Here is a 24,074-nt window from a genome sequence, read left to right on the forward strand (position 1 = left end):
TGGGAACTTAGGGTGGGAACTAGATCTCCTACTACCTGGCGCATGTAACAGCAAATGCTGGCTTAATGGTTATGGTATGTACTCTGGAAGCTCTGCCTGCAGAAACCACTAGCACATATATTATGGAGAGAAAGCAGGTCAGGAAAGCTGTGATGTACCCAGCACTCACCAGCACTGTTCATCGTAACCTGTTTTGTCTCTGTTATTTCTCTTCAGGATCCTGCTGTTTTAGAAGCTCACTGTTCCTACCTTATTTCAGGCACTGCTCTCGTGCTGTGTCTTCAGAGGCCAAATGCTGTGAAGAAGCTGATAGATTTACTGGGGCCAGAGGACCCTAAAGTAGCCCAAGCACTAGATCCATACCTCTGGAGGGCTCAGTATGGCACCAGCACAGTCCAAAATGGATTTTATGGTAAGTTTTTGTGAAAGTCCAAAGGCTGAAACGTGCCATTGGAAAAAAGACGTTATGTACTGTCACCTCCTGAATTGTCAGTGTAGGTCTAGCCTTGGCAGGTGGTAGAAACCATTATCCCCCCCTTGAAAGCCTTCACTGTTGTCCTGGTGGCTGAGCTGAATATGTCTCAAGCTGTGAAATATAACCCAACAAGATATATTAAAAGGTTTCTTTCCAGAACAGCCCTAGCTCTGCCTTCCACCAGAACAGATTTCCTTTGATCTCTTCACTACTTGGTTATTTTGTACTTTTAGCTTGGTTATTTTGTAATTATCCCCAAGAGCCCATCTGTCTTCTCTCTGCTTCAAAGCTACCCTCCTGGTAACCTCATAACCAACCGGCCAACTGCCACCAGATTCCACAGAGAGAGAAAAAACTCCAAGATACTGATTTCCTGTAACATGTCCAAACATTAATGATTGACTAAAAAGAGGTGATCAAAAATGGCTTTCCCTAAGGAAAGAGGTAAATTCGGCTGTTTTCCATTCAAAGAGGCTCTTGCCAGCTGCCGCATCAGCAGAGACACACCAGTTAGTCAGCACCTGGATGCTGAGCCAGCTCATCTGCCAGCAGGAAGGGAGCTAGGATGCTGCAGTGGGAGGTGGGATGGGAGATAGCTGGGAGTGGGTGTGAAGGAGGGGAAAATGGGAAGTATTGCTGGAGAGAATGGACTGGAGACAGCCTAGGTTATTGCTGGAGTGGGCCTGGGCTTCTGCCACAAGGTGGGAAGGGTAGAGTTCAAACATTCCTAGGGAATTAAGCACCATTAGTTCACTGCCCATGAACAGGGTTTTTCTTCAGTGTGGTGCTGATTGTGCTGTGTGTGGTTAAAGGGATGTAAAAATAATAAAAGCAATAGTTTCTATAGGCACACTCTAGTGTGAGCTAGCAGACACTGTGTATGTACCTTCATGCTCCAGAAGAACTTTCTTGTCAAGATTGGATTATTTGGTTCTCTCTATTGTATTCTGTGCTATCAAAACACTTTTTTTGTCCACATCAGGTGATCTTTTGAGGAAAACTGGTAGGGAACGAAGTAGCCCCCATGTACAGTCTGGGGGAGACAGTCAACCCCTTGAGGTAGAACCTTGGTGTTTTTTTCTCAGGTATGATCATAATCCTTAGGAACAAGACTAAACCAAGAGAGAGCTCACACCACTTACAGAATCTCATTCATGGGAGTGACTGAAGAGCAGGATCTACCTACACAAAAGGAATGGTCAGGGCTCTTCAGCCAATTTTCCAAGAAGCCCCTGCTTCTTTTGCTCTTAAATTTAATAGTTTGTGTATGCAGGTTGCCTTGAGAATGAGAACTCTTCACTCGCAGCTAATAATTAGTAATATATACCCCAAACTTAGGATACCCATGCATCCCATGTTAGAGCATCCCTAGCATAGCTCAGCTGAAGTTTACTTTGTATTAGCAAGAGAAGCCAAGCCTCACCCTGTCTTTCACTGGAATAGCTCACTGTGTTAGAGAAGCCCTCAGAGGTGTGCTGAAGGATTGATTGCTTTCAGATTCCTGCTCACTCCAAAGGCTGGGTTGAGCACAGAGCTGCGCTTAGCTGGCCACCACCCATCCTCTGAGTGCAGCCTGTGCTTGTGTTGATGGCAGCAATGTGACTCTTTCAGAGAGCCATCGTTGCACACATCCAAGGAGACTGGAGGCAGCTGTAACTGATGTACTCACTGATGCCAGCTCTGATCCAGCTCTGGGCCAGGGAGGCGTTTGTCCATAAGGGAAGGAGCATTTATAACCCATTGCATCTCCAAGAGCTTGTCCTCCAAAAGGGGTGAAGCATTTACCTACAAGTTAAGCAGGAATTGCTGAATCACTGTGTGAGTAATCATTTGGGAGGGTTGTGGAGCACCATCTTCCTCTCCTAGGAGGGAATAATGAGCCTGCTCAGTTTTGCTTCAACTGAGGAAGAGCTCTAGTTAATGTCACCTTGTTGAAGTAGAGCAAACTCCAGCTGTGTGTTTCCTCCCAGAGTAATTGGGGAGTATCAGTGGAGATGAAGACTACGTTCCAGTGATACTGTTGAACCAAGTAATGCAGTTTTAATACTCTGATGCTCAGCTGCAGAGGTAAACCTGCACTCATCTCATCTCTTCTTGGTCTTACAAAGTCATCATATAGTGCTTTTTGTTGAACCCAAAGATCTCTTACACAGGCGTCTTACACAGTCTTATACTTCGAGCAAAGTGAGAGTAAAAATGTTGCAAGCTTTGGGAACATTTGTGTCCTCTGTAATCGCATCAGTTACTTAAACAAGGAAGATTTTGACTCAGAGGTACGTAAAAGATCCAGCACAACTTACATGCTGATGACTTAGGCAATCTTAGGATTGTAAACTACTGCGTTAAGGACTCTGGCAGTTCAATAGCTGGAATTATGAAGTTCAGACAGGGCTGAGTGCTCTAAGAGCAGTAAGGCATGATTCTTTCAATGGGTAGCCTGCAAAGGTGGTAATATTTCAGAGGATATTTACGTTTTGTATATTTGTATCCCAGGGGTATGGATCTGTGCCAGCGATTGACAATCCATCTGAACTCCAGTTATATAGAAATAGCTTTTCCTTCTCTAACATCTCCCACCCACAAATCTCAAAGCATTCTGAATAGTGCTTTGTAACAATGTTGTTTTATAGGGATATGCTATATCCTGATGCTGAGCCTGGAGAGACCTCTCAAGCCACTGAGTTCAGTTAATTCCTCCACAGACAATGCCATCATATATTCCCTTTCATAAGGATCCACCCCATCCTTATGGCATGGTTGTAACAGAACTTCACTGCTCTGATAGCTAAAATTCTTCTTACATTTTCAAATTTAAATGTAGTCATACCCAATTTGTATCCATTTGTTCTTGGGCCAATACCTTTACTTCAGTTTTAAGTAGTTCTTTTTTCTTCTCTGACCTTTTCTACCCAGGTGTATTTATCAGAAATCAGATTCCTTCTCAGCTTTGTATCATGTTGGGTCAAATGAGCCAAGGTCTTTTAGTTTAACTCTTCAAATGTTTCTCCATTCCTTCCGTGATCCTCATGTTGTTTCTCTGTGTACCTGTCCCAGTCTCAATTTCCGTCAGCAGTGTCTCACTAATTCTGATTTCTGTTGTAAGTCAGAGCCCCCAGCTTATCTGGGACTTGCGTTATTGTTACAAGGCACATTTGTTTTAGCAGCTAGTAGCTCCTTCCCGTTCAGTAAGACCAGTCTGATGTGATTCAGAAGCAAGGGAACAAAAATAGGAGATTGGAGCTGGTATTAAAGAGGTTCACAGGCTCCTTAACACAATTCGCTTTACTACTCTGCTGGGAAATAGGAGTCTTGTTTACATGAAGAAGCAGCTGAGTGATAACAGGACAGAATCACAAAATCAAGAAGGCAATGAAACTATTCTAAATATAATGGTTTAAAATGTTTGCTATTACTATATTACTATAGGACAGCTGGCCTTTAAAGCAATTACTTCAGTACGTTGCACATCATCAGTCTCTCCAAAAGATGAGTGTGAGTCTAGAAAATGTTTAATTCATGGCCTGAGAGAACCTTGTCATTGTATTTATCTTTCAGGCTCTGAATCCTATCAAATAGCTGTCCGGGATATGAAGCTGTTTTTCCCAGAAGGGCTGTGCTATGCCAAGTGTCCGACATTAGAGGAGGAAGAGGTAAGATTCTGCCCTTTCCTGAGAAGTATCCTGCTGTATCAGAGCAGTGGCTTTGGTCTTTCTTTCCTATTACACTTTAGATTATGCTTTTTTTGATGTGTTTTACCAGCTGCTGAGATTTTGTTCTCCTGTGGATGTTCCTATCACAAGGTGCTCACTTTATATTGACCCAGACAGCCTTAGTGGAAAAGTGCTTTTCCAGATATGTTTGTTCAGTAACCTGTGCTGTAAATTCAGGGCTCATACTTTAGAAGCTAAGTTCCCAGACAGAGTCAACATCGCTGTGGAAGCAGGTCACAGGGAGGGATAGCAACATCATCAACAATTGCTAAGACATAGCTGGCCCAGAGGCTGCTTTTTAACCAGCTTTTCTCATGTAGTATCCAGGAATGGAGGTGAAGAGGGACAGGTGATAATGTAACTCACTGATTGCTGAATGTCTACCACAGAATATGCACACATCCACATGCTCACAGGGTGAGCACTGCCCTGTTTGTGTGCCAAGGGTGTTGTCTTTTGTGCCCTGTGTGCAGAGGTACCAGATCACAGCAATGCAAAGGGTGAAGCTGTATGTGTGAGACATCTCAAGCTGTAAATACACTACTTGCACAGCTGCTGGCTGCCTGCATCTTTCCCTGCCCATAGATAGGGGCATAAAGGCTCACACTCTAGCCCCTCAGCTTGCCTTCAGGCAGTGCCAAGCAGCTTGCCAGTACCACTGTGGCCCGCTCTGCTCATCTAGCCCTCATGCTGCTGGTCTCTAATTCAAACCACTGTAGTCTGCCAATGGCTAAAATGAAATAGTAAGTCTTTCCCGTTCCACTAGTTCTGTATGTCATTTCCACTCTGATCGTTCTCTTCTCAAAACCAGACTTTGAAATTATTTGGTTATGCTCAACAAAGGGCTGGAAATTTTTGACCCTTGCTTTTGTCCACATGGCACAGAAGTGATCCAGCTGAGTTAGTCCAAGGAGATTAGCTCTGGAGCTGGAAGCAGCCAGCCACATCCGTAATATGCTTCACTAATGTGAATGCTCTCCCTCTGCAACTCAGATCCAGGGCATCATTGCTACACTGTACTGGTATGGAGAGATATACCAGTTCATACAGAGATGGAAGGGAGCCACTACACACTGGATAAAAATGTCAGACACACACAGTCCCTTAGTTTCTGGCCTTGAAAAGCTTGGAGCAGAGACCTTAGAAAGATGTCTGTATACAGGACCTTCAAAAGGATCTCAAGATGCTGTTCTGAATTGAGCCCCAATAAAAATAAATACAACGCATGTAAAATGTTCTTGTGTCTCTAGACAAGCAGGTGTTTCCTGGGCTGCAATTACAGAAGTACACAATGAAAGCTTCACAGCTTGCCTCAATCAATATATCTGAAGTGTTATCCTTCCTGATCAGGTAATGGTGTTCCCATGACTTGCCTCTCTCTCCCTCCCTTCCCTCCTGCAGATCTATAACCTGAAACGTGACCCCATAGTCAGTTTGGAAATCAAGAAGCACCGGAAGATCATAAAGTGTGGGGCAGGAGGACAGCTCAGTTCACTGGGCTCTGAGCAGCCATGCAACCTTGGTAAGGAAGTGCGTAACCCTTGTCATAGATTGAGACTGCTATTGATTAATTGGATAGCAAGACAAACCATCTGGTGGCAGCAAGATTTGGTATTGATGTCCTTTCAGGAGGAAAAGACAGCTCTGAGCTGCAAAAAACAGCTCCAGTGGAGTCCAGGCATTTAACTGCTTACCTGCCAGGGCCTTCCACTGCCAGAGCTTTCATGGGTTGAAATGCAAGCCTGTTCAGAACTGCTGACCTTACCATCAGCAGAACCAGCACTGTCACACATCCCATGTAAGTGGTAGTGCACATTTCTCTGCTGCACTTTCACACTGCACTTAAACTTTGACTTGGCTACAGTGATTTGCATCTCCATTCAAAGCCTGCCACAAGAGAGGCCAGCACGCTGTAGGGATGGGCGATAGTGAGACGTGTTTTTCTGTGAGTAGGTAAATACAATTTATGCTTTTAGTGCTTTAGTGCCAGCGCACTCTCAGGAACTGGACTGAGATCTCATTCAGTTCCCACTAGCTGATGAACAGCTGCCAGCTCAAAATGACTTCTACTTACTGCTGCTCTGACTTTGATTTGAAGCTGAACCTTCAGCAAACCTCTCACTTCCCTCAGCCACTTACAGTTTCTCAGCCTTTTCTGCTGATTTTACTTGATAAGCATGTGTACACCACAGGCAACATCATTTATGTCAGGATATGTAACTCACACATGGGGATGCTTCCATGTTGGGATATTGTGGATTGATTCTGAGCCTTCATAAACAAGCAGTGACTAGGTAAAGCATCCCTGTGGTGTTCACTGGGGAGCAGACTTGTTTGGAACTGGGTCATTCTCATTCCTGTAGCTTGAGTTGTGATGTGACTGGCAAGCACGAGGGTGGAGAGCTGAGCAAATGTTCCTGTGCTGCGTCTGAGTGCTGCAGTTGTTAAGCCCAGCTATAAAACCACAAGATTGCTGTGGACAGGCAAAGAGTATGATAAAACTGCTACAGAACTACTGACCATCACATCCCACCATAACCCCTTACTGATAAAGTGCTTTTGGGCATTGACCTTTAGCTGCAGGTGCATGTGACAGCACATGTAGAAGTGCAAGGAGGGTGCTGTAGGCCAAGGCCTGTGCCTTAATGCCAGCAGAGCTACTTGAGAAGCGCAGAGTCACCTGGGGGGAACAGGGGGTGTCTCTGAAGGATTTTAGCTAAGGTAATTGACAATGAATTATTTCCACTGACTTGGTTTGGCTTTTGGTTTGGCTCCACGCATGCTTCATGACCATTGCAAAAATCATCAATCCTCAGGCAAGCTCCTTTCTTAGGTTGCAGACCTAAGGAAGACCTTGTTATTGTAGCCACTAAGACAGCAGACCCTGACTGCATGAAGGTTTGAGAATTAACTGATCCCTGTAGTGGGAGTGTGAGCCCTATCTCACAACATTATTACAGTATTTAAAGGGTGGCTACAAAGTCTCTGTTTTCAGTGTAGCTCTCTTTCTGTAAGGAGTTACATCGAAAAGACAAGGGGGGATGGGCAGAAGTGAACCGCGGGGGAGATTCTGACTGGGTAGAAAAGGAGAATTTTTCCCAGTGAGAACAACCAGCCATTGGAATAATCTTTTCAGGAAAGTGGTGGATTCCCCGACACTGGACACAGTTAAGATTGGGCTTGGCAGGGTGCTGGGATATCCAGTCTAGGTCATACTTAGTCTAGGAAGATTGGACCAGATGATACCTGAGGTCTCTTCCAAGCTCATATTCTATGATTTGTTATTGACATTCCTAAAACTTTTGTATGAGTCCTGAAAGAAGAACTTGGTGACTGTGTATCCAACAGCAGCTTTGTTGAGATGACCAGGCTGTTCTGCATGTAGCTGTCTGGGTGGCTGCAGAGATGCAATCACATTGTGTTTCTGGTGGGGTATGTCAGCTCAGGCTGTGTTCAGAGCACAGAGCTGCAGTGAGAGGGGACTTGCAGCTGCTCCCAGTCCAAAACATCCCGTATTGCTGCTGCTGCAGGGTATGTCCCCCACCAACTTACTACACGATGGGAAAGGACTGGGCTTGTGCCCAGGTTTGTACTTCCTAATTTTTAGAAGAGATTGCAGAAAATAAGATAAAATAGGAAAAAATCCCATAGTTTATTGTGGAGAGAGCACAAGTATTCTGCAAGCTTTGAACAGCCCAGTGGTGGGAGCTCATCTCAAATGATGTACCCCTAATTTCCTGCTGCATGAGGATCATTTTGCTTTGGAGATGTCTAAGCAGAGTCGAAAGGAAACCAGTGTTCATCCTTGATGTGTTTGTGTCTCAGAAAATGTATTTCAAAGAGTCACTGTCCTGGAAAAGCAAGCACACGTGATCCTTGAACTGTCAGGAGCAATATAGTAAGTGCCTCCAGCGAGCCAGACACATCCTTCACTTGGTGGCCTCATCTTGAACACTAGAGGTAGCTCTTGCACACAAAGAAGCCTCTCCTTTTGAGCGAATCATTATCACAAAGCTGCTGCCTAATGGACAGGCAGATTTATCATGAGGAAAATATGAAACACATTAAGTCCTATGTACACTGGTTCAGAATTACATTTTGGATTATAAAAAGCAGCTGGATTAACAGATTTCTTTGCTTGGAAGAAATTAAATGGACTAGTATCTCCTGTGGCGAAGCAGCAGTTGTCCTTGTCTGACTTCTGAAATGGGGTCACTACTGCTGTCTTGTGATCTCCAGATACATACACATAGGCATGCAGCAGTTCAACAGCTCAAGGTGAGCAATTGCATCTGTGAACATCCCAAACCATATAACAATGCCTGAGGGCCTCAGATCTTCCAGTTACTGGTCTGTGGCCAGGAAGAATTACTTAGAGGGCTGCCAGTTGTTTGGGATAGATATAAAACAAGCATGTGTTGTGCTTTGATCTTTCAGATCAGCCATTGCTTGACAACCTCTGCCAAACCACTTGCCTCCTATTGCCGGGGGTGAGCCTTCAGGGTTCAGAGCCCCCACCTTATGTGGAACTGCTTGATGAGCTCATTGGCACAGATTTCACAGTGACTGGAGTACGTCTCACTGTTCTGGACATGCCACAAGCTCGCTGCATCTCCAAGACACTAAGCAATTCAGGATGGAGTGCTGCAGTACAGGTATGGAACAGCTGGAGTCACGCTTTGCTTCCTTCGGGCAAAACAGGAGCTGTTTAATGCCATGCTGTGCTAGGGGATCCAGCTAGCTTGGAGCAAACTTGCTTTAGTAGCAGTATTAGCACAGCACTGCATGCAAGCTCTAATACCTCTGGTAGGGAATGTGGCAGCATGCCTTGCTAGCTAGTTCCTGGTGTTCCTGTATCTCCACTACCTTGCTGACACCTAACCTTGACATTGTTATGTGTGCCCTAATGTGAACAGCACATCCACGTTAAACATTTTATTCAGTTAACATTTCAGTGTGCAGTTGCTGCTATTATGCATGTGCTGCCACTGTATCCTGTCTTAGTTTTACATATAATATACTTTGTATTTCCCTTTCTCTAATCACACCCCATTAATCCTCTTTTACAATGCTAAATAACCCTTCCATTTTCTGGACTGTGCCCTGGAGTCCTAGGCACAGATTTCATTTTGCTTCCCACTTAGTTGGTGCTGACAGCTTAAGCTGCAGTCCAGAATAAGGTTTGAGCAAGTGTTCACGGGGCTTAAGCATGAGATATGTTACTGGGGCAAGCAGATAGATTGCTTTACATCAGTGTCTCTTTGCGCTTGTGCGGGAGAAGCCCACCATCTCAGGAACCTTTCTAGGGCAAAGCACTAAGGTAGAACATGCAAGAAAGTGTTGTCAACAGCATAGAGTAAACAAGGGGGGAAACTACTTATGCTGGAAGTAGCAATCAACAAAGCGCTGTCAGAGACACACAGCAGTCCCTCAGAAAAAACACAAGTATTGGTGCTTACAGCCTTTCAGTTATGAGTCTTTGGTGTTATCTGTAACAAGAACAGGTAAGATCTTTTCAGGTCATGATTTTTTAAACTGACAGCATGCCTTTGAAGTACATCTGCATAGAACAGCAATTATACCTAACACCCAATTAGTGTAAGCACTTCTTCCTTCTCCTGTGGCTCCCCTAGGATGCCATCCCTCTGCACATGGAAAGGTGCACAGCTCTCTAGGAAGGACAAAGCGAATCAGCATGTGGGAGACAGAGCCATGGCAGCAGCACTGCTCACCTGGCCATGAAACACTTCCTCCTGGCAGAGATAAATTGCTCTGGGCAGAGCTGGAGTGTTTTCATAAGGGTCTGACACTGTTGAGCCAAAGGTGAACATTACAGCATTTGCCTTCCCTTGCCAGGAGGGAGATGGGCTCTGTCAAGTAATAATTGTTTCTGCTACAGTATCTTGACATTGTCTGATATCTCCATATTCTCCATTCCAGACTTACCAACTGAATAACACACCTAAATAACCTGCTTATTTTCACTCTGAGAGAAGGGAACGGGAATAATATTATGCCACAGGAGCAGGGTAACTAACAGTTCAGACATGATACTCTTTTGGATTGAAAGAGTCTGTTGCTCTGTGACTTTCTTCCCCTCACACAGCACATAAGCAGTTATCTGTGCTGTCAGCAGTTTATCAGTGAGGCTTACAGACTCACCTAAGTGGACAGCAACAGCAACACACTGTTCTTCCCTCTTCTTGCAGTGTTCTCTTTTAAAGAATGGTTTGTGTCTGGTGCTGGCAGTACAGCGAGACAATGCAGTCATTTCCTTCAACTCCCTGCTGGACAGGTAAGTGAGGACAATATTGCTTTACCAGCACTGTCTCACCCCCTGCCAGAGAGCCTGTGATCCAAGGGAGGGCAGCTGCTTTTCTTCTCTGTACTTCACTTCCAGTTCAGACTCCCATGAGGTCAGGTGCCTCTCAAAGGCAACATAGCCTTCCTAAGTTGTGTTGTTAATGGGTCAGCACGTTTCCCAGTTTCAAAGCCACGTGTCCTACACTAGGCCCTTAAACACTGAGTTGTGGTGTCTGTGAGGCTTGGGGTCATGGTTCCATGAATACACAGGATTCTCTGAAATAGGGGCTCTCATTGGGAATAAACCTTCTGAATCAATAAAATTCCTAGGAGAAATAGCTTAGCAGATTCTATGTTTGCTATCAAAGAAAAAAAAAAAAAAAAAAACAACAAACCAACCAAACCAAACTTAAAATATGCCAGAGAGCAAAATCAAAAATGAGCCTCTTAAATAAATCACCAGAAATGCTGTGGAGAGGATATATGAGCCTGGTAAAACAAACAGAACCCCTCTGCAGGGACTGATTAGTGAAACGGAATGATTAGCAGGGCAATTAACCCACTACTCCCCAGAGGGAAGGTTTCATTGCACAGGGCTGGTATTTGGCAATGCCATGTGTGTGTGGCTCTTGCACATGTTTTCCTCTGGCAGGGGAAGCCAAGAGAGTCTTTTTTTTTCTGACACAGACGGTGCAGAGCAGTTCAGCAGGGACACTGATAAGATTGTCGTGACCATGGCTGTACCTCCGTTCATCTGGAGGACTTCCAGATAACATTGTTAGTGGGACAGGCATGTGGTATTCAAGGATGTCATGGGTTTACAAGAATTAAGGGGGTCAAATCTGAACCAAGCTGGTTCACAAATCTGATCCAAGCTGGTAGACACACCTTGGAGTTCTTGCAGTTTGTTGAAAAGTCATGGTGCTCAGTCACAAGGCCACACCTTGGAAGAATAGCTGGAACAAATTTCATCAGTAACTTCTCAGAAATGTTTTGAACCCAATGACAAAATTTAGACCTTGCTTCCACTGATTTAAGATCACACCCTGGGGAGCCACATCCCAAATCTTTCACCCTGCAAAGTACAGCACTAAGGAGAAGAAAAGAGCAAGTTATCCAAGATTTTTCTAGTATGTTTTCTCCAGTGGTTCCCTCGTTTACGGGGAAAAAGGGGGCTGTTGGGAAACCCAGAGATCACTGCTGAAGGTAGTTCTGTGAGAGTGGCTGTCAGCAGACCTGACAGAGATCCCCCACCTCTTTGTTTTCCCCAGGCTTTTGTTCATCAGGGTCATGGATGCTGCATAACAAGATAAGCTTCAACACAGTGCTTCCCTCTCTGTAGGCTTAACTTGGTATGTTTTATGATCGTCAGTCTCAAGGCAGCACCCCTAGAGCAAACCTTGTGGTGTCTTCTCACTGCCGTTCACAGGGAGGGATAAGTGCCAGTCTCAGCTGTGTTTTCACCCCTCATCCTGCTCTGTGCCAGGGTGGCTGGCTCTCCAAAGGATAAACTTCCTTGCTGAACTGCAAAGTACATGCGCATAAATTCTGCCTGTTAGGAGGCACTCCCAAGGGGCAGGATCTGCTCTGCCTCTTACCCACAGTGCCACACGTAGTGATCCTGCAGCCATTTCAAACCAGCTGTGCAAAATAATAACTGCCTTTGTGATTGATGATGCTTGTGGAAGGGAGGGTGGTGAGGTGTGCCCAAGGATGGGGAGGAGACAGAGATCCCTCGATAGATCCACCGTAGCCAACAATAAACTCACACCTTTATTGCAGCATAAGCATCATACTGTTTAAAATCAGCTTTGCAAATATCTTTGAAAACCCAGCCTGGCTCCACCAGTGTCTCATAAGGACAATTCATGCTAAGACATCTTCGTTTCAGAATAACATCGGAGGTTAATTACACTTACAGCTCCACCAGCAGGAGCCACAGGACCTTTCTTGTAACGCCTAAATCACTGTATTTATTTCCCTCTTCCTGCCACAGCCCAGGATTCCAGTACCTGCACAGGTTCTGGCCTGCATTTCAGCTGCATTGCTGAAGCACCTCATTTTAAGAGATTATTTTACAGCCCTGGGAGTTGATTCACAGCTGAGCCACATTATTTAGGCTTTGTGCCACAGGGAGAAATGTTGCCATCTGTACGGAAGCCTGTGATATGATGTCAGAGATGGGCTGCGATAAAAAGGAGGAATCAGGTGCTGAGAGGAACAATGTGAGCTTTGCTAGTATAACTGCTCATAGTTCAGAGCTTATTAAAGCTTTCCTAAGCCAGCTCTAGCAGTGGCACCTCGAGGAGACATTCAGTTACTGGAGGATGTGCTGTGCAGAACAGTTGCCTTGAAGACAGACACAGACGCTTATAACTGTGCAGTGATTATTGTGCAGCAGCAGCAGCACCCACTCTGCCTGCTCTCTGGACATCTATGAAGGCATTATTTCTGCACCAAAGAGCAGGAAGAAAAGAGAAAGGGACAACATTGATGCAGGTGGGGGCACAAAAGCAGCCTGTGATTTTGACTGGCTGCCTAGAGTGGAGCTGAAGCAGGAATCTGGGAGAATCTGGGAGGGTGCCAAGGGTAACTCAGAGGGCAGAGTGAAGTGTTTGGAAGAGGTGAGGGGAAGCTGAAGAGAGATGGGGACTGGGGCAGAATCCGAAGAATGAAGTGACACAATCCTATCCACAGGCAAGGAAAAATATGTGAGACTTACCTAGTTTGTTCTGTCAGCATCCAGCTGCCTGGATCTCCAGTATAAAGCATTTGAATTTTCCCTGTCATAACTTGTTTTTACAGCCAGATTTCTGAGCTGCAGGGAAGCAGAAGGAAGAATTTACAAGTAGATTCAAAGCAGCTCCTGGAAGAAAGGCAGACTCTGCTTTTTATGCATGATAAACAAGATTTAGCTGCCTTAATAGGTGATACTGATTTTAATAGCGATTACTGCTGGTTATTTGAGCTTTTAAAAAGTACTTTCAGATGCCCAAAAGATTGTTAGGACCTAACTTATGTTGTGCACGGTCCTTATGAGCTCACCTAGTTAACATTTTACTGAACTCAATGAGCAGTGTTCGACTCCAGCACACCCAAAACTTAGCTGCATCAGAAGAAAACCAGAGAATAGATTCAGCCTTACACCCTTCTGGTTTTAGACAATGTGTGCAATCAGAAGTCAAGTGTTAAGGAACTTAGCTAGATGTTTTTTCTCTGATGAAACATTCTTGCCAAGTGCTAATTGTTGGTAGCAGGGAGTGATGTTGTCCCTATAGGAAGCTCATCTCTGGGAGCTTTGGAGGGGAAGGAGGTGTAGAAGTAAAAAAAAAAGATGAACACACGAGATGTAAAATATTTGAGCTGTTGAAAACCGCTGAAGAGAAAAGTTGCCAAGCACAATACCTGGATATGGGGGCAGGGAGCAGGAACTGATTTCCAAAACCACTCTTGAGAGTTTTCAAGCCTAAGACTTGAGTGTGCACAGAGTCAGGTTAAAGGGCAATTTTGAAATTTGTTCTTGCCTCTTAATTTCTCTTGAATATGCCTTACAGAATCATAGAATCACAGCCTGGTTTGGGTTGGAAAAGATCTTAAGACGATCTAGTTGCAACCCCCTGCCATGGACACCTTACACTAGAGCATGTTGCCCAAAGCTCTGTCCAACCTAGCCTGGAGCACAGCTAGGGATGGAGCATTTAACAGCTCTTTGGGCAACCTGTGCCAGTGCCTCACCACCCTCACAGTAAAGAACTTCTTCTTTATATCTAACTTGAAGTTCTCCTGTTTAAGTTTAAACCCAACACTCCCTATCGCTACAGATCAGCCTGTGTGTGGACCAGAGCAAAAGAAGGACTAGTGAAGCAGACAGTGCTGCTGAAGGCAACTTAGATAGTCCTGGGGTTTGGGAAAAACACACAGATTATCTTTGTTGAGAAGACCATGCTTGCACAGAGCTGACTATCTACGTTTACATATATTTCCCATTGACCCAGAGACCCCATTATGCAACAGGTCATTACTCTTGGTTGAAGGCTTGTATTTTAAGAACCCAAATCCATTTATACAAAGCTTTGTAAAACCTAGGATTTAGCTGTGTAAAGAAGTTCAGTAACAGATGCACACAGCCAGAGCTGCTGGCACAGAGCATAGTCCTCCTCAGAGCTGGGTCATCTGCAGTTTCTGATAGTTTGGATGGCAAAATAACACTGGCTTTCATTTTCCTTTACCTCCAGGGTCAGTTGGCAAAAGCAGTCAGTCCTGGACACTGTGCAGCATCTCCTTTATCCTCAAAATGAGAATCAGGCAAGTAGAGAAGTTTATGGTACAGGTTTGTCTCCTTTGTGTCCCTGTGATGAATGAAAGTTGTCAAAATTGGTTGAAAGTTAGAAGTCTTGGCTTAAACCACAACACACATCTTCACATTACAATGGTGTCACTATTTTGAAACAAAATATTTGGCGATTTTGATAAAGATTCAATATTTTCCATGGGTATCAGTTACTTGTTATGAAAAATCAACACTTAGTAAGGTATCTGTGATATATGTCAATAATTAGTGACACGAATGTTCATTCAGCCCTTTTGGCAAGCTGGCACATGTTCTGTGATTGGGGAGTTCTGTCTCAGCTCATATCCAAATGGAAGAGGAGAAGTTAGGCCATTAACTATTCCAGGGATAGGCTATCTGAATATTTTTTCAGTAGTTCATCCCAAGAAGGGAAATGCTAAGTGGCACGTGGGCAGCTTATGGGAATAAACTGTATAAATACCCTTAAAACTCGGGCTGTTATCATCAAAGTTTAGTGCAAAACAAATGAAAGATTTGGATGGAGGAGGCAGTGCTTGAAGAATTAGGACTAGCAGGTGTAAAAGAACTGGGAAGGATGAGAACAGTAGCAAAGGGACAGGCATCCCCCCTGGATCCCTTTTGCTTCCCCAGAAAAACACAGCAGGAGAGTTCGGTGTGTTTGTAACCTCGTGTAACACATCAGAGCTGCTGCTTCAGTACCAGTGCTCTAAGGACTGAGTCTTAAAAGACACCAAACCCTCTTGGAAGCCTGTGTTCCTGCTTTTAACACAGGCAAAACTGCCCCAAACTTCCCCAAAGTCATACAGCTGCTGTTTGCAGCAGCTTTCCCTGAGGCTTCGTAATGTTCTCCCTGGGTGTAGCTGGGATTGCAGGCACTGGCAGGGAAGGTCTGTGATAGCTGCAAGGCTGTCATCGCATGGTGCTCGCCACTTCCAGAGTGCCAGGCTGTTGCCAAGTGATACGACAGGGCAGCAAGTCCAGGCTGTTTTCTGATTTGCTTTGAAAAGGACATGACATATGTCTGGCTGACATAAAATCCTTTCTGCTTCACAGCTATGGGGAATCAGCCTATCAGAAAGTGGCTTATTGTGCTTTCTGTGATTGATAAGAGGAAAACAAATATGCTCAGCCCTTCTCCCTGCTTCTGGCAGCCTGGGGCATTGAATCAGATCCCTCTGGTGCTGGTAGATGCAGTGGCTACTCACAGCAGCTCAGAGTTTAGACCGTGAGTCTAGTCCTTGAATAGCAGTGGATGCCACGCTCTGCATTGTGGGTTATAAGATGCACAGCAGGAGGTAATGTTTATTTTCAAATAGTCCTTTTGCTCCAAAATTCAGGGTAGGTTTAGAAATGGAGCATCTCTGCTATGAAGAAAACCTGAGAGTGTTGGGGCTGTTCAGCCTGGAGAAGACTCTGTGGAGACCTTTCACTTAGAAGGGGCCTATAAGAAAAATGGGAAAAGACTTTTTAGCAGGGTCTCTTGCAAGAGGATGAGGGGTGATGGTTTTAAACTAAAAGAGGAAGATTCAGGCTGGATGTGGGGAAAATGTCTTTGCAGTGAGGGTGGTAAAATCCTAGCACACATTGTCCACAGAGGTGGTGGATGCCCCATCCCTGGAGACATTCAAGGTTAGGCAGATGTGGTTCTGGGCAACCTGATCGAGTTGAAGATGTCCCTGCTCATTGCATGGGGGTTGGACAGATGACCTTGGAAGGTCCCTTCCAACCCAAACTACTCTATGATTCTATCATCACAAAGCTAGATCTGAGGAGCAAGCTCACCAGGGAATGATTGGACATCAAAGGATGTGCCTAGAAACTGTGTTTGATCCTCTGATCTCTTGCTAATGAGTTTATGAAATGTCAGCCAGGCTTTCCAGGTCAAAGCTAATGAGCAACACCATGATATCAGGCAAAGTTCAGGAGGGTTAAATGAACATGGATTTAAAATCCGCATGGTTTAAGCAGAGCTGCGGCATTTACTGGTGGTGTTGAACCATGGAAGTGGAAAGGAATTTTGTACTTGCTCCCTGTGTGATTTGGACTAGGCAATAGGATGAGAAACCCTCTTTACAAATGTGGACTATTTTAGTGCTCATATCTGTGTCTGGGCTAGTTGTCTGCCTTCTTCTGCAGTCCCTGAGAGAAGCAGCATTTCTACAGCACTTTTCCCCTGGCCTATTTGAAACAGGTGCCTTAGGAGCAGGTGAATCCATGCTTTAGAAGTTCCTTATGCTCATGCAGTGAACCTGCAGATGCCTGCTCCCCATGCAGGCTTCTTTTGGACACATGCAACCCAGTTCATATCTGGAAATGATAAAGCTATATTTTGTTGGGGAGATCATTAGGGGCTCTTGATCTTCCAGTGGACCTCTATAAAGTGGTCCCATATTTCCCTGCACGTGGTCCATACCCAAACTGGAACCTTCCCAGCAATAAGAGCTGTCAGGGAGTGCTGTGCTCAGCCATTGGACTGGGATGTCCTGTGGCTGAATAGTTTCTCCTCACACACACTATGGCTGGGATGAGATTATGAGGCTGGGGTGACCTCTGATCACTGACCTGTGATCATGTTAGCATGTCAAAGCAGGGAGACAGCACAGGCTCAGCACAGCCATTCCTCAGTATGAGCCCACAGATGTGCAATCAAGGTTCCAGAGGCAGGCAGTGCTAATCCCTCTGCTCTGCCTGGAGCCCTGGAGCTGTAGCCAGCAGCCACAAAGGCTGCTCTAGCATCTCCCTCCCTGCAGAAACAGCTGCAACTTGCAACTACACCAGAGCAACACAGGGATAACACATCTCAGTCACCATTGGCATGGTCCTTAGCCTGTCAGCAGCAGGCAGAAGGGCTGGAGTCCTCTAAAAGAGACCTAAAAGCCTATGAGGAGAGGCAGAGTGCTGGCAGGAAGAGGGTCCAAGGGCTGTCAGCACAGCATGCATAATGCTTTAGGGAAAAATGGTGTTCATTAACACAGTCAAGTAACAGACTGGTCCTGAAGCCCTTGTCATTAAGCTGGTCTCCCCATCCATGGAGCAGCCACCTAAGAGCGAGGTTTGGGAAGGAGAGGCAGAGCAGCTGTGGGGGGAGTTAGACTTCCTGCTTGGCACTTTGCATGTTGTTGGTTTTCTTCAGTTCCTTGAAAATGTGAATCTTAAGAACAGCCAAACAGTGGCCATGGCTAGAAGACATTTCCCTGCTGCAGGACACTCAGAGCTGCCTCTAGGCTGGGATTAATTCAACCTGGTAAACATCCTCACTGTGCTGCCTGCCTGCTGCTTGCACAGAAACCTGCCTCTGGAAGAAGTGTCTCACAGAACTTACAGCTCTCCCCCAACCCCTTCCTTCTTTTCTCCCCAGGCTGAAGAGCTGCTCTGTTGCCTTTTTGACTCCCTGACATCTGAGAGCATCCACCAGATTGAATCCCAGGATTGCTAGCCAGGATGGTCCAAGCTTCCAAGCATGGGTGGATGCCGCTGCGGGTATCTGTGCAGATGGACACTCAGGGGACACCCAGCCTCTAAGAGCACTGATGTTTGTTTGTCATTAAAACATAATGTCTGAAGTGTGGTATTAGCATCAGTAAGATAAATGAGAGTGGTGGGAGGCAGGATCAGTGCTCAAGAACAAATCTCTCTGAACCGTAGCTGTGGTTTCTAGTGGAACGTGTTCAGAGGCTTGTATTTGTGTAGCAGGGGTTGGAGCATTCCTGTGGCTGGAAAAACTCAGGAAGTAAAACAAATCCAGAGGCAGGTGCCTGGGACTCCATCTTCCCCAGTCCTCAGAGACATTATGGAGAGACTCCATTTTCTGTTGCTGCTGTGTTCTTTGAATCAAATACAAAAATCCAGTAAAAGAAATTGAAATAGTCTGAGGGAAGGCAGGGTCCCTGAAGAGTTCAGTACCATTGAGTAAGATTAAAAGCTGGACATCTTAATGTACTCTTATCCTCTGCTTCAGCAGCCCTGTTACAGCTGTTCGTACCCAGCCCCAGCTTACTGCCCTCTTGTGGGCACACAACCCTGCCTCTTGTTCTGCCTTCCACAGCCCCCATGGATCCTTGCACAATTCATCCTCTGCCAGGTCCTTTATGTGAGCTATCAAGCAAGGAAGCTAACATTAATACAAAGGTCCTCAGTCCTCCTGGAACCCACTGGTCCACAGCTCCTTTGGGGAAGATTCTTCTCAGCCCAGGAGGCCTCATGTTCCTACCTGCCCTGCTAAGGCAAAGAGTTGGATGTCCACGTGCCTCTGGTTCCAGACATCACACACATAGCAAGAACAGTCCCTGTGTGTTCTCCAGGTGCTGCTAAGGCAGAGCAGCATGCAGCTGGCTGGCCAGCCCACCTCTGAGTGCTGCTAGTGGGGTGAACCACTTCTCTGCACAGCCTTTCCCTGTGTAAGAGCCTGGTATGAGTCCTCCTTCTCCACAGCCCCTAGCTCACACAGTCTGTGAGAATACAACACCTCTGAGATCTCTGTCCCCTTTTGAATGAGGCTGTAAGTGCTCAGTAAGTACAAAAGCTGTCAGAGGTCTGGCCTTGCAAGCTCTGCTTCCTCAGCCAGTAATAGTCCTAACACAGTCTCCTTCTCTAAGCTACCAAACGTCTTAACAGCAAAAGAGCAAAATGCAACAGAGCAAAACAGAAACAGCAAAGAGCTGGGTGAAGAGGAGACATGGACGGGGGCCTGCTTCGTCCTCACACAGTGGTTCAGTGTCAGAGCTTGGAAGTACCTCCAAAGCTCTGCTCCCCAGCATCATTCTACCTGCACAGGCTGTTTGGCCTTTATGGTGGGTCTGAATGTCTCTGAGGAGCAGCTCCAGAAGCATGTGCCTGTGAGGGAAGCAGGCAGCTGCCCTGCTCCCTTGGGAGGACAGGGCCCTGGGGGTCAGCGTGAGGACAAGCCTGCTCTGCTCCTGCAGCTAAGTAGGCCATTTCCTGCACTCCAGGCACATTTCTGTCATGCTTGTAAGCCATGTACAGCTTTGAGACAAATGAGAATTAAAAGGATCCACCCCCAGCACTTGGGGAATTTGATCTGGAAACAGGGCCTGTTGAAATAAAGCACAGTCAGATAGCAGCTGAGAGACAAAGCCTGCAAAGGTATGTGCAAGAAAGGGGCATGCGGGGCCAGCAGCAGCTCTGCACCCACCCAGCCCACCAGTGACCCACCTGGCCCTCAGACCAGTGATAAATGGGATGATGGGGAGCTGGACATAAGGAGGTGATGCTCTGGTGACTGGCAGCAGGCACTGGGGAGGTGACATCCTGGTCAAACACCCCTGGCCCTATCCAGGCTGTCAGCAGGCCAGAGCTCCCTCAGCTTTATGGCAGGAGTTGAGACCATGGCTCATAATTTACCATGGAATAAACCAGGGCCTGGCACAAAACACACCCATACCAGCCCCATTCCTGACAGCCTTGCTGCTGAGGCTTGTTCTCTGTGAGCCTCCATCCGCCAACATGAAGAGACCCATGCCTCAGTTTCCCACCAATGAAGTAGAGGTAACAGCTCTGCCACACCAGACACACCAGTAACATCATCAGAATGGGGCAGCACCCAGATACTTGGAGCATGAGGCTGCTGCAGTGTCTTTGATTCGTATTTTCAAGCCCAGCTAATTAGCCTCAACGTAACAAACAAGCACACCCTGTACAGAGCAGGGGAAAGCAGCATTCTCTGATATTTCCAAAATGCCAGGATTCCATAAATAACCTCACCAGCCTTTCCTCCCGGAGTGCCCCACTCTTCTCCAGAGAGCTGACAACCAAGAGCACCATGGACCCAGCAGAAATCAATCCCATCAACCCTCCAACAGCTCCAGATCAGGCAAAGAAAGCTGTAGCTCACGCCCTGCTCTTCCCCACCACAAGGCAGCCAGATGAGCTAATCAGGGCTGAGGAGCAAATTAATGATTGCTGGAACCAGGAGAAAGGCAGATTTGATCGGAGATTGCCAGCTTTGCAGCTGGCTCCTACTTGCAAACAATTCATTTAGATTATGAAAGCAAGAAATTGAGTACAAAACCCCCTAGATTGTTTGCTTCCTAGAGAAAGAAAAGAAATGGAATTTTAGATTAAGAATTACACATAATAGTATTAAATCCCTACCCTCTTGTGCCTCCCCGCCTGGAAAACCAGAGCTAATCAGAATTGAGCATTGTTCCACTGCCATGTCAGAGCTGCCTCAATGGAGGACAGAAAATACAGTCAGCGGCATTTTGTGTTAATGCCTTCTGGTCCTGCTATAAGGATGAGAGCACCCAAAGCTGATCTCCCAGTCATCCGATATCAAGCTGGGTTCCCTTATCAGCACTGAGCCAGGCGCAGGCACGTGGCTGTGTGAGTCGCAGGTGGAGGAGCTGAAATTTGATGCTCCCCATCACCTTTCTGCTGTGTTAAACAGATTGGAAAACACCTGGAATTGAAACAACCCCTTAACACCAACATGTGCCTTTGATTTAGGCCAGAATAATGCTTTGCACCTTAAAGCTCATCCAGTTCCAACCCCCTGGCACAGGCAGGGACACCTTCCACTAGACCAGGTTGCTCCAAGCCCCGTCCAACCTGGCCTTGAACACTGCCAGGGATGGGGCAGCCACAGCTTCTCTGGGCACCCTGTGCCAGCGCCTCAGCACCCTCACAGGGAAGAGCTTCTGCCTAAGAGCTCATCTCAGTCTTCTCTGTATAAGTTTGCAAACACCATCTATTCACTCCAAAGAAATATATCATTCACCCTAAAAATGATTTCTGCTCCAGCCCTATGCACATGAACCCTGCAGAGCATCGGGGATGTGTCACATCACCACTCAGACTTGCTAGCCTGGAAACCACTGCACAGCAAACAGGATTTACTGCCCTGCCGGTGAACTACATATAAACTGGGCACTGGTTTTCATCTCCACAGGCCCACAGCTGCCTTTGGAAGCAGGAGGAGCTGATAGACCTGCTGGAGCTGTCCCCAGACCAGCCATCCTCACCAGGCTGGATGATCTTAATCCACATACTTCCCATGCTCACAAATTCCCTTGCTCTAGCTGACATAAGCCATAAGTACCTCTCTCTTGGCTGAGAGCTGCCACTGTTGGATTTTCGGGTGTCTTGGCATATAAAGGGCTTGCTGAACCACCATACAAGAGACCTGGGTCATGCCAGAGAGATGAAATGCTTCATGTATTGGTGAGACAGCTGTTTAGGATGAGGACAGGGCAAATCATGCCTGACAAATCTGGTGGCCTTCCATGATGAGGTCATGGAATCGGTGGATAAAGGTAGAGAAACTGATGTCATCTACCTGGACTTGTGCAGTGTTTGACACTGTCCCAAACGACACCCTTGTCTCTAAACTGAAGAGGCATGGATTTGATGGATGGGCCATTCAGTGGATAAGGAATTAGCTAGATAAACAGTAGCAGTCAACACTTGATGTCCAGATGGAGACCGGTGCCAAGTGGTGTCCCTCAGGAGCTGGCATTGGGTCCAGCACTATTTAACATCTTTGTGGGCAACATGGACAGTGGAGTTGAGTACCCTCAGCAAGTGACACCACCACCAACCTGCATGATGCAGTTGACATGCTGGAGGGAAGGGATAGGATCCAGACAGACCTGGACAGACTGGAGAGCTGGGAGCATGCAAACCTCATGGATTTCAACAAGGCCAAGTGCAAGACCCTGCACCTGGGTCATGGCAATCCCCAGTACAAACACAGGCTGGGCAGAGACTGGACTGAAAACAGCCTATGAGGAGGAGAAGGACTTGTGGGCATTGGGTGATGAGAAGCTCCCCATGACCCGGCTTCAGTGAGTGCTTGAGCCCAGAAACCCCCCATGTGCTGGACTGCATCCCCAGAGCCTGAGCAGCAGAGAAGGATCCTCCCCCTTTACTCTGCATGTGCCTCCCCTGTCATCTTCCTGGGGTGGGATCAGGATCCAGGCTCTAGTCCCAGCTCTGTCCCATAAGGCAAGCAGTGGCCTTTCTCCATTCCTTCCTCTCCATCTTCCTGGGGCACCATCTCCCAGGCCTGTCGCAGCAGGAGCCACTGATTAGTTGGTACTTGGCAATTCCCCATGGACAGGGGCTGGAGGAGCACAAAGGGTGATTTGTCTGCAAGGCTGGGAGCTGTGATGAAGCCGGGCTGGGGATGATTCAGATGTGGGTAATTAAACTGGTTGGAACAGTGGATGGCTCAGGCAGAAACACCAGCCCAGAGAGCAAGGAGCTCATGGAACTGCTGCACCTGGGTCATGCAGGAGACCAGCACCAGTAGAGCCTCTTGTGGGCTCAGCTGACCCTGGTGGGACATGATCCAACAGCAATGCCAGTCCCCAAACCAAAGATGCTCTGTTAAGACAGGGCAGAATCTCTGTGTGGACAGTTTCACATGGTCAAGCTGGAGGCTGTTGGTACTGCAAGTGCTCCTGAGGAGCTCAGCAGAGATACTGTAGGCTCAGTCAGTCCCCATCCCTCCATTCCTCCATCCCTCCATCCCTCCATCCCTCCATCCCTCCATCCCTCCATCCCTCCATCCCTCCATCCCTCCATCCCTCCATCCCTCCATCCCCACTCCCAGCATGCCAAGCCATCACATGCCTAGGTCCTGCAGGAGACCAACCAAGCTCTTCCTCCCCTTGGTTTAAGTTCCATCACAGGCTGGGATTACTGTGGGATGTGGGGAATCCTAACCAATCCTGACCAATGCCCTGCTCTTGCCCTTGCCAATCACATGCAGGTGCTACTGTCAGGAGGGATATATAAACCCTCAGGGAGGGCCACAGGTTCCTACTGGTGGGGCTCTGTTGGGTTTCAGGACCCATGGGCTTTCCTTGGCTGCTCTCCCAAGGTAAAGGGATGGGTCTGGGGACCACCTAGGTCCATCAGAGGTTTTATGCTGGCCCCCTAGAATCTCCTACTGAAAGACCTGTGTGATGTTTGCCATGTTTCAGCCATCAGGAACTTCCTGAGGAATTCGTGAGTTCTCAAATTTGGTTTGGAAGATAAAGACTGTCTCTACCAAGCTGCTACAGCTGATCAGGATCTTCAAGTACCTCTAATGGACCTGCCTGTGGCCAGTTTGCTCCAGGCCTTCTTCTGCTGTGGGTGATGTCTGTGTTTGCTGACTCTGCACTGAAGCTACTGTGGGCTGTCGGTGCTGATCTAATAGAGGAGCTGCTGATGCTGCAGTGTTTTGGATGACTTGTCGGACTGAAGAAATCTGGGAGACTTCCCCAAATGACTTGGAGAGGTAAAGAGGAGCAGGGCAGGGTAGAATGGG

The 24,074-nt window shown here is 46.7% G+C and overlaps 1 protein-coding gene across 6 annotated transcripts in view; it reads left to right on the top strand.

The window, feature by feature from the left end:
* The window catches only part of DNAAF8 (dynein axonemal assembly factor 8), a 96,581-nt gene extending 78,218 nt beyond the window's left edge, over nucleotides 1-18,363 (top strand). For all 6 annotated transcript variants that reach the window (XM_061350664.1, XM_061350662.1, XM_061350663.1 and 3 more), the window contains 7 exons: nucleotides 217-412; nucleotides 4,031-4,125; nucleotides 5,587-5,707; nucleotides 8,623-8,840; nucleotides 10,395-10,480; nucleotides 14,724-14,793; nucleotides 18,159-18,363. In XM_061350664.1, the coding sequence (XP_061206648.1) occupies nucleotides 217-412; nucleotides 4,031-4,125; nucleotides 5,587-5,707; nucleotides 8,623-8,840; nucleotides 10,395-10,480; nucleotides 14,724-14,793; nucleotides 18,159-18,236 (864 nt within the window). In that variant the 3' untranslated portion in view covers nucleotides 18,237-18,363. The remainder of the gene's footprint in view (nucleotides 1-216; nucleotides 413-4,030; nucleotides 4,126-5,586; nucleotides 5,708-8,622; nucleotides 8,841-10,394; nucleotides 10,481-14,723; nucleotides 14,794-18,158) is intronic.
* Nucleotides 18,364-24,074: the final 5,711 nt, after the last annotated feature.

Source organism: Neopsephotus bourkii, unplaced genomic scaffold (assembly GCF_033783945.1).
Source record: "Neopsephotus bourkii isolate Nb327-2 ecotype Australia unplaced genomic scaffold, CSIRO-AGI_Nbou_v1 NB_533, whole genome shotgun sequence".
Classification (NCBI taxonomy): Eukaryota; Metazoa; Chordata; class Aves; order Psittaciformes; family Psittacidae; genus Neopsephotus; species Neopsephotus bourkii.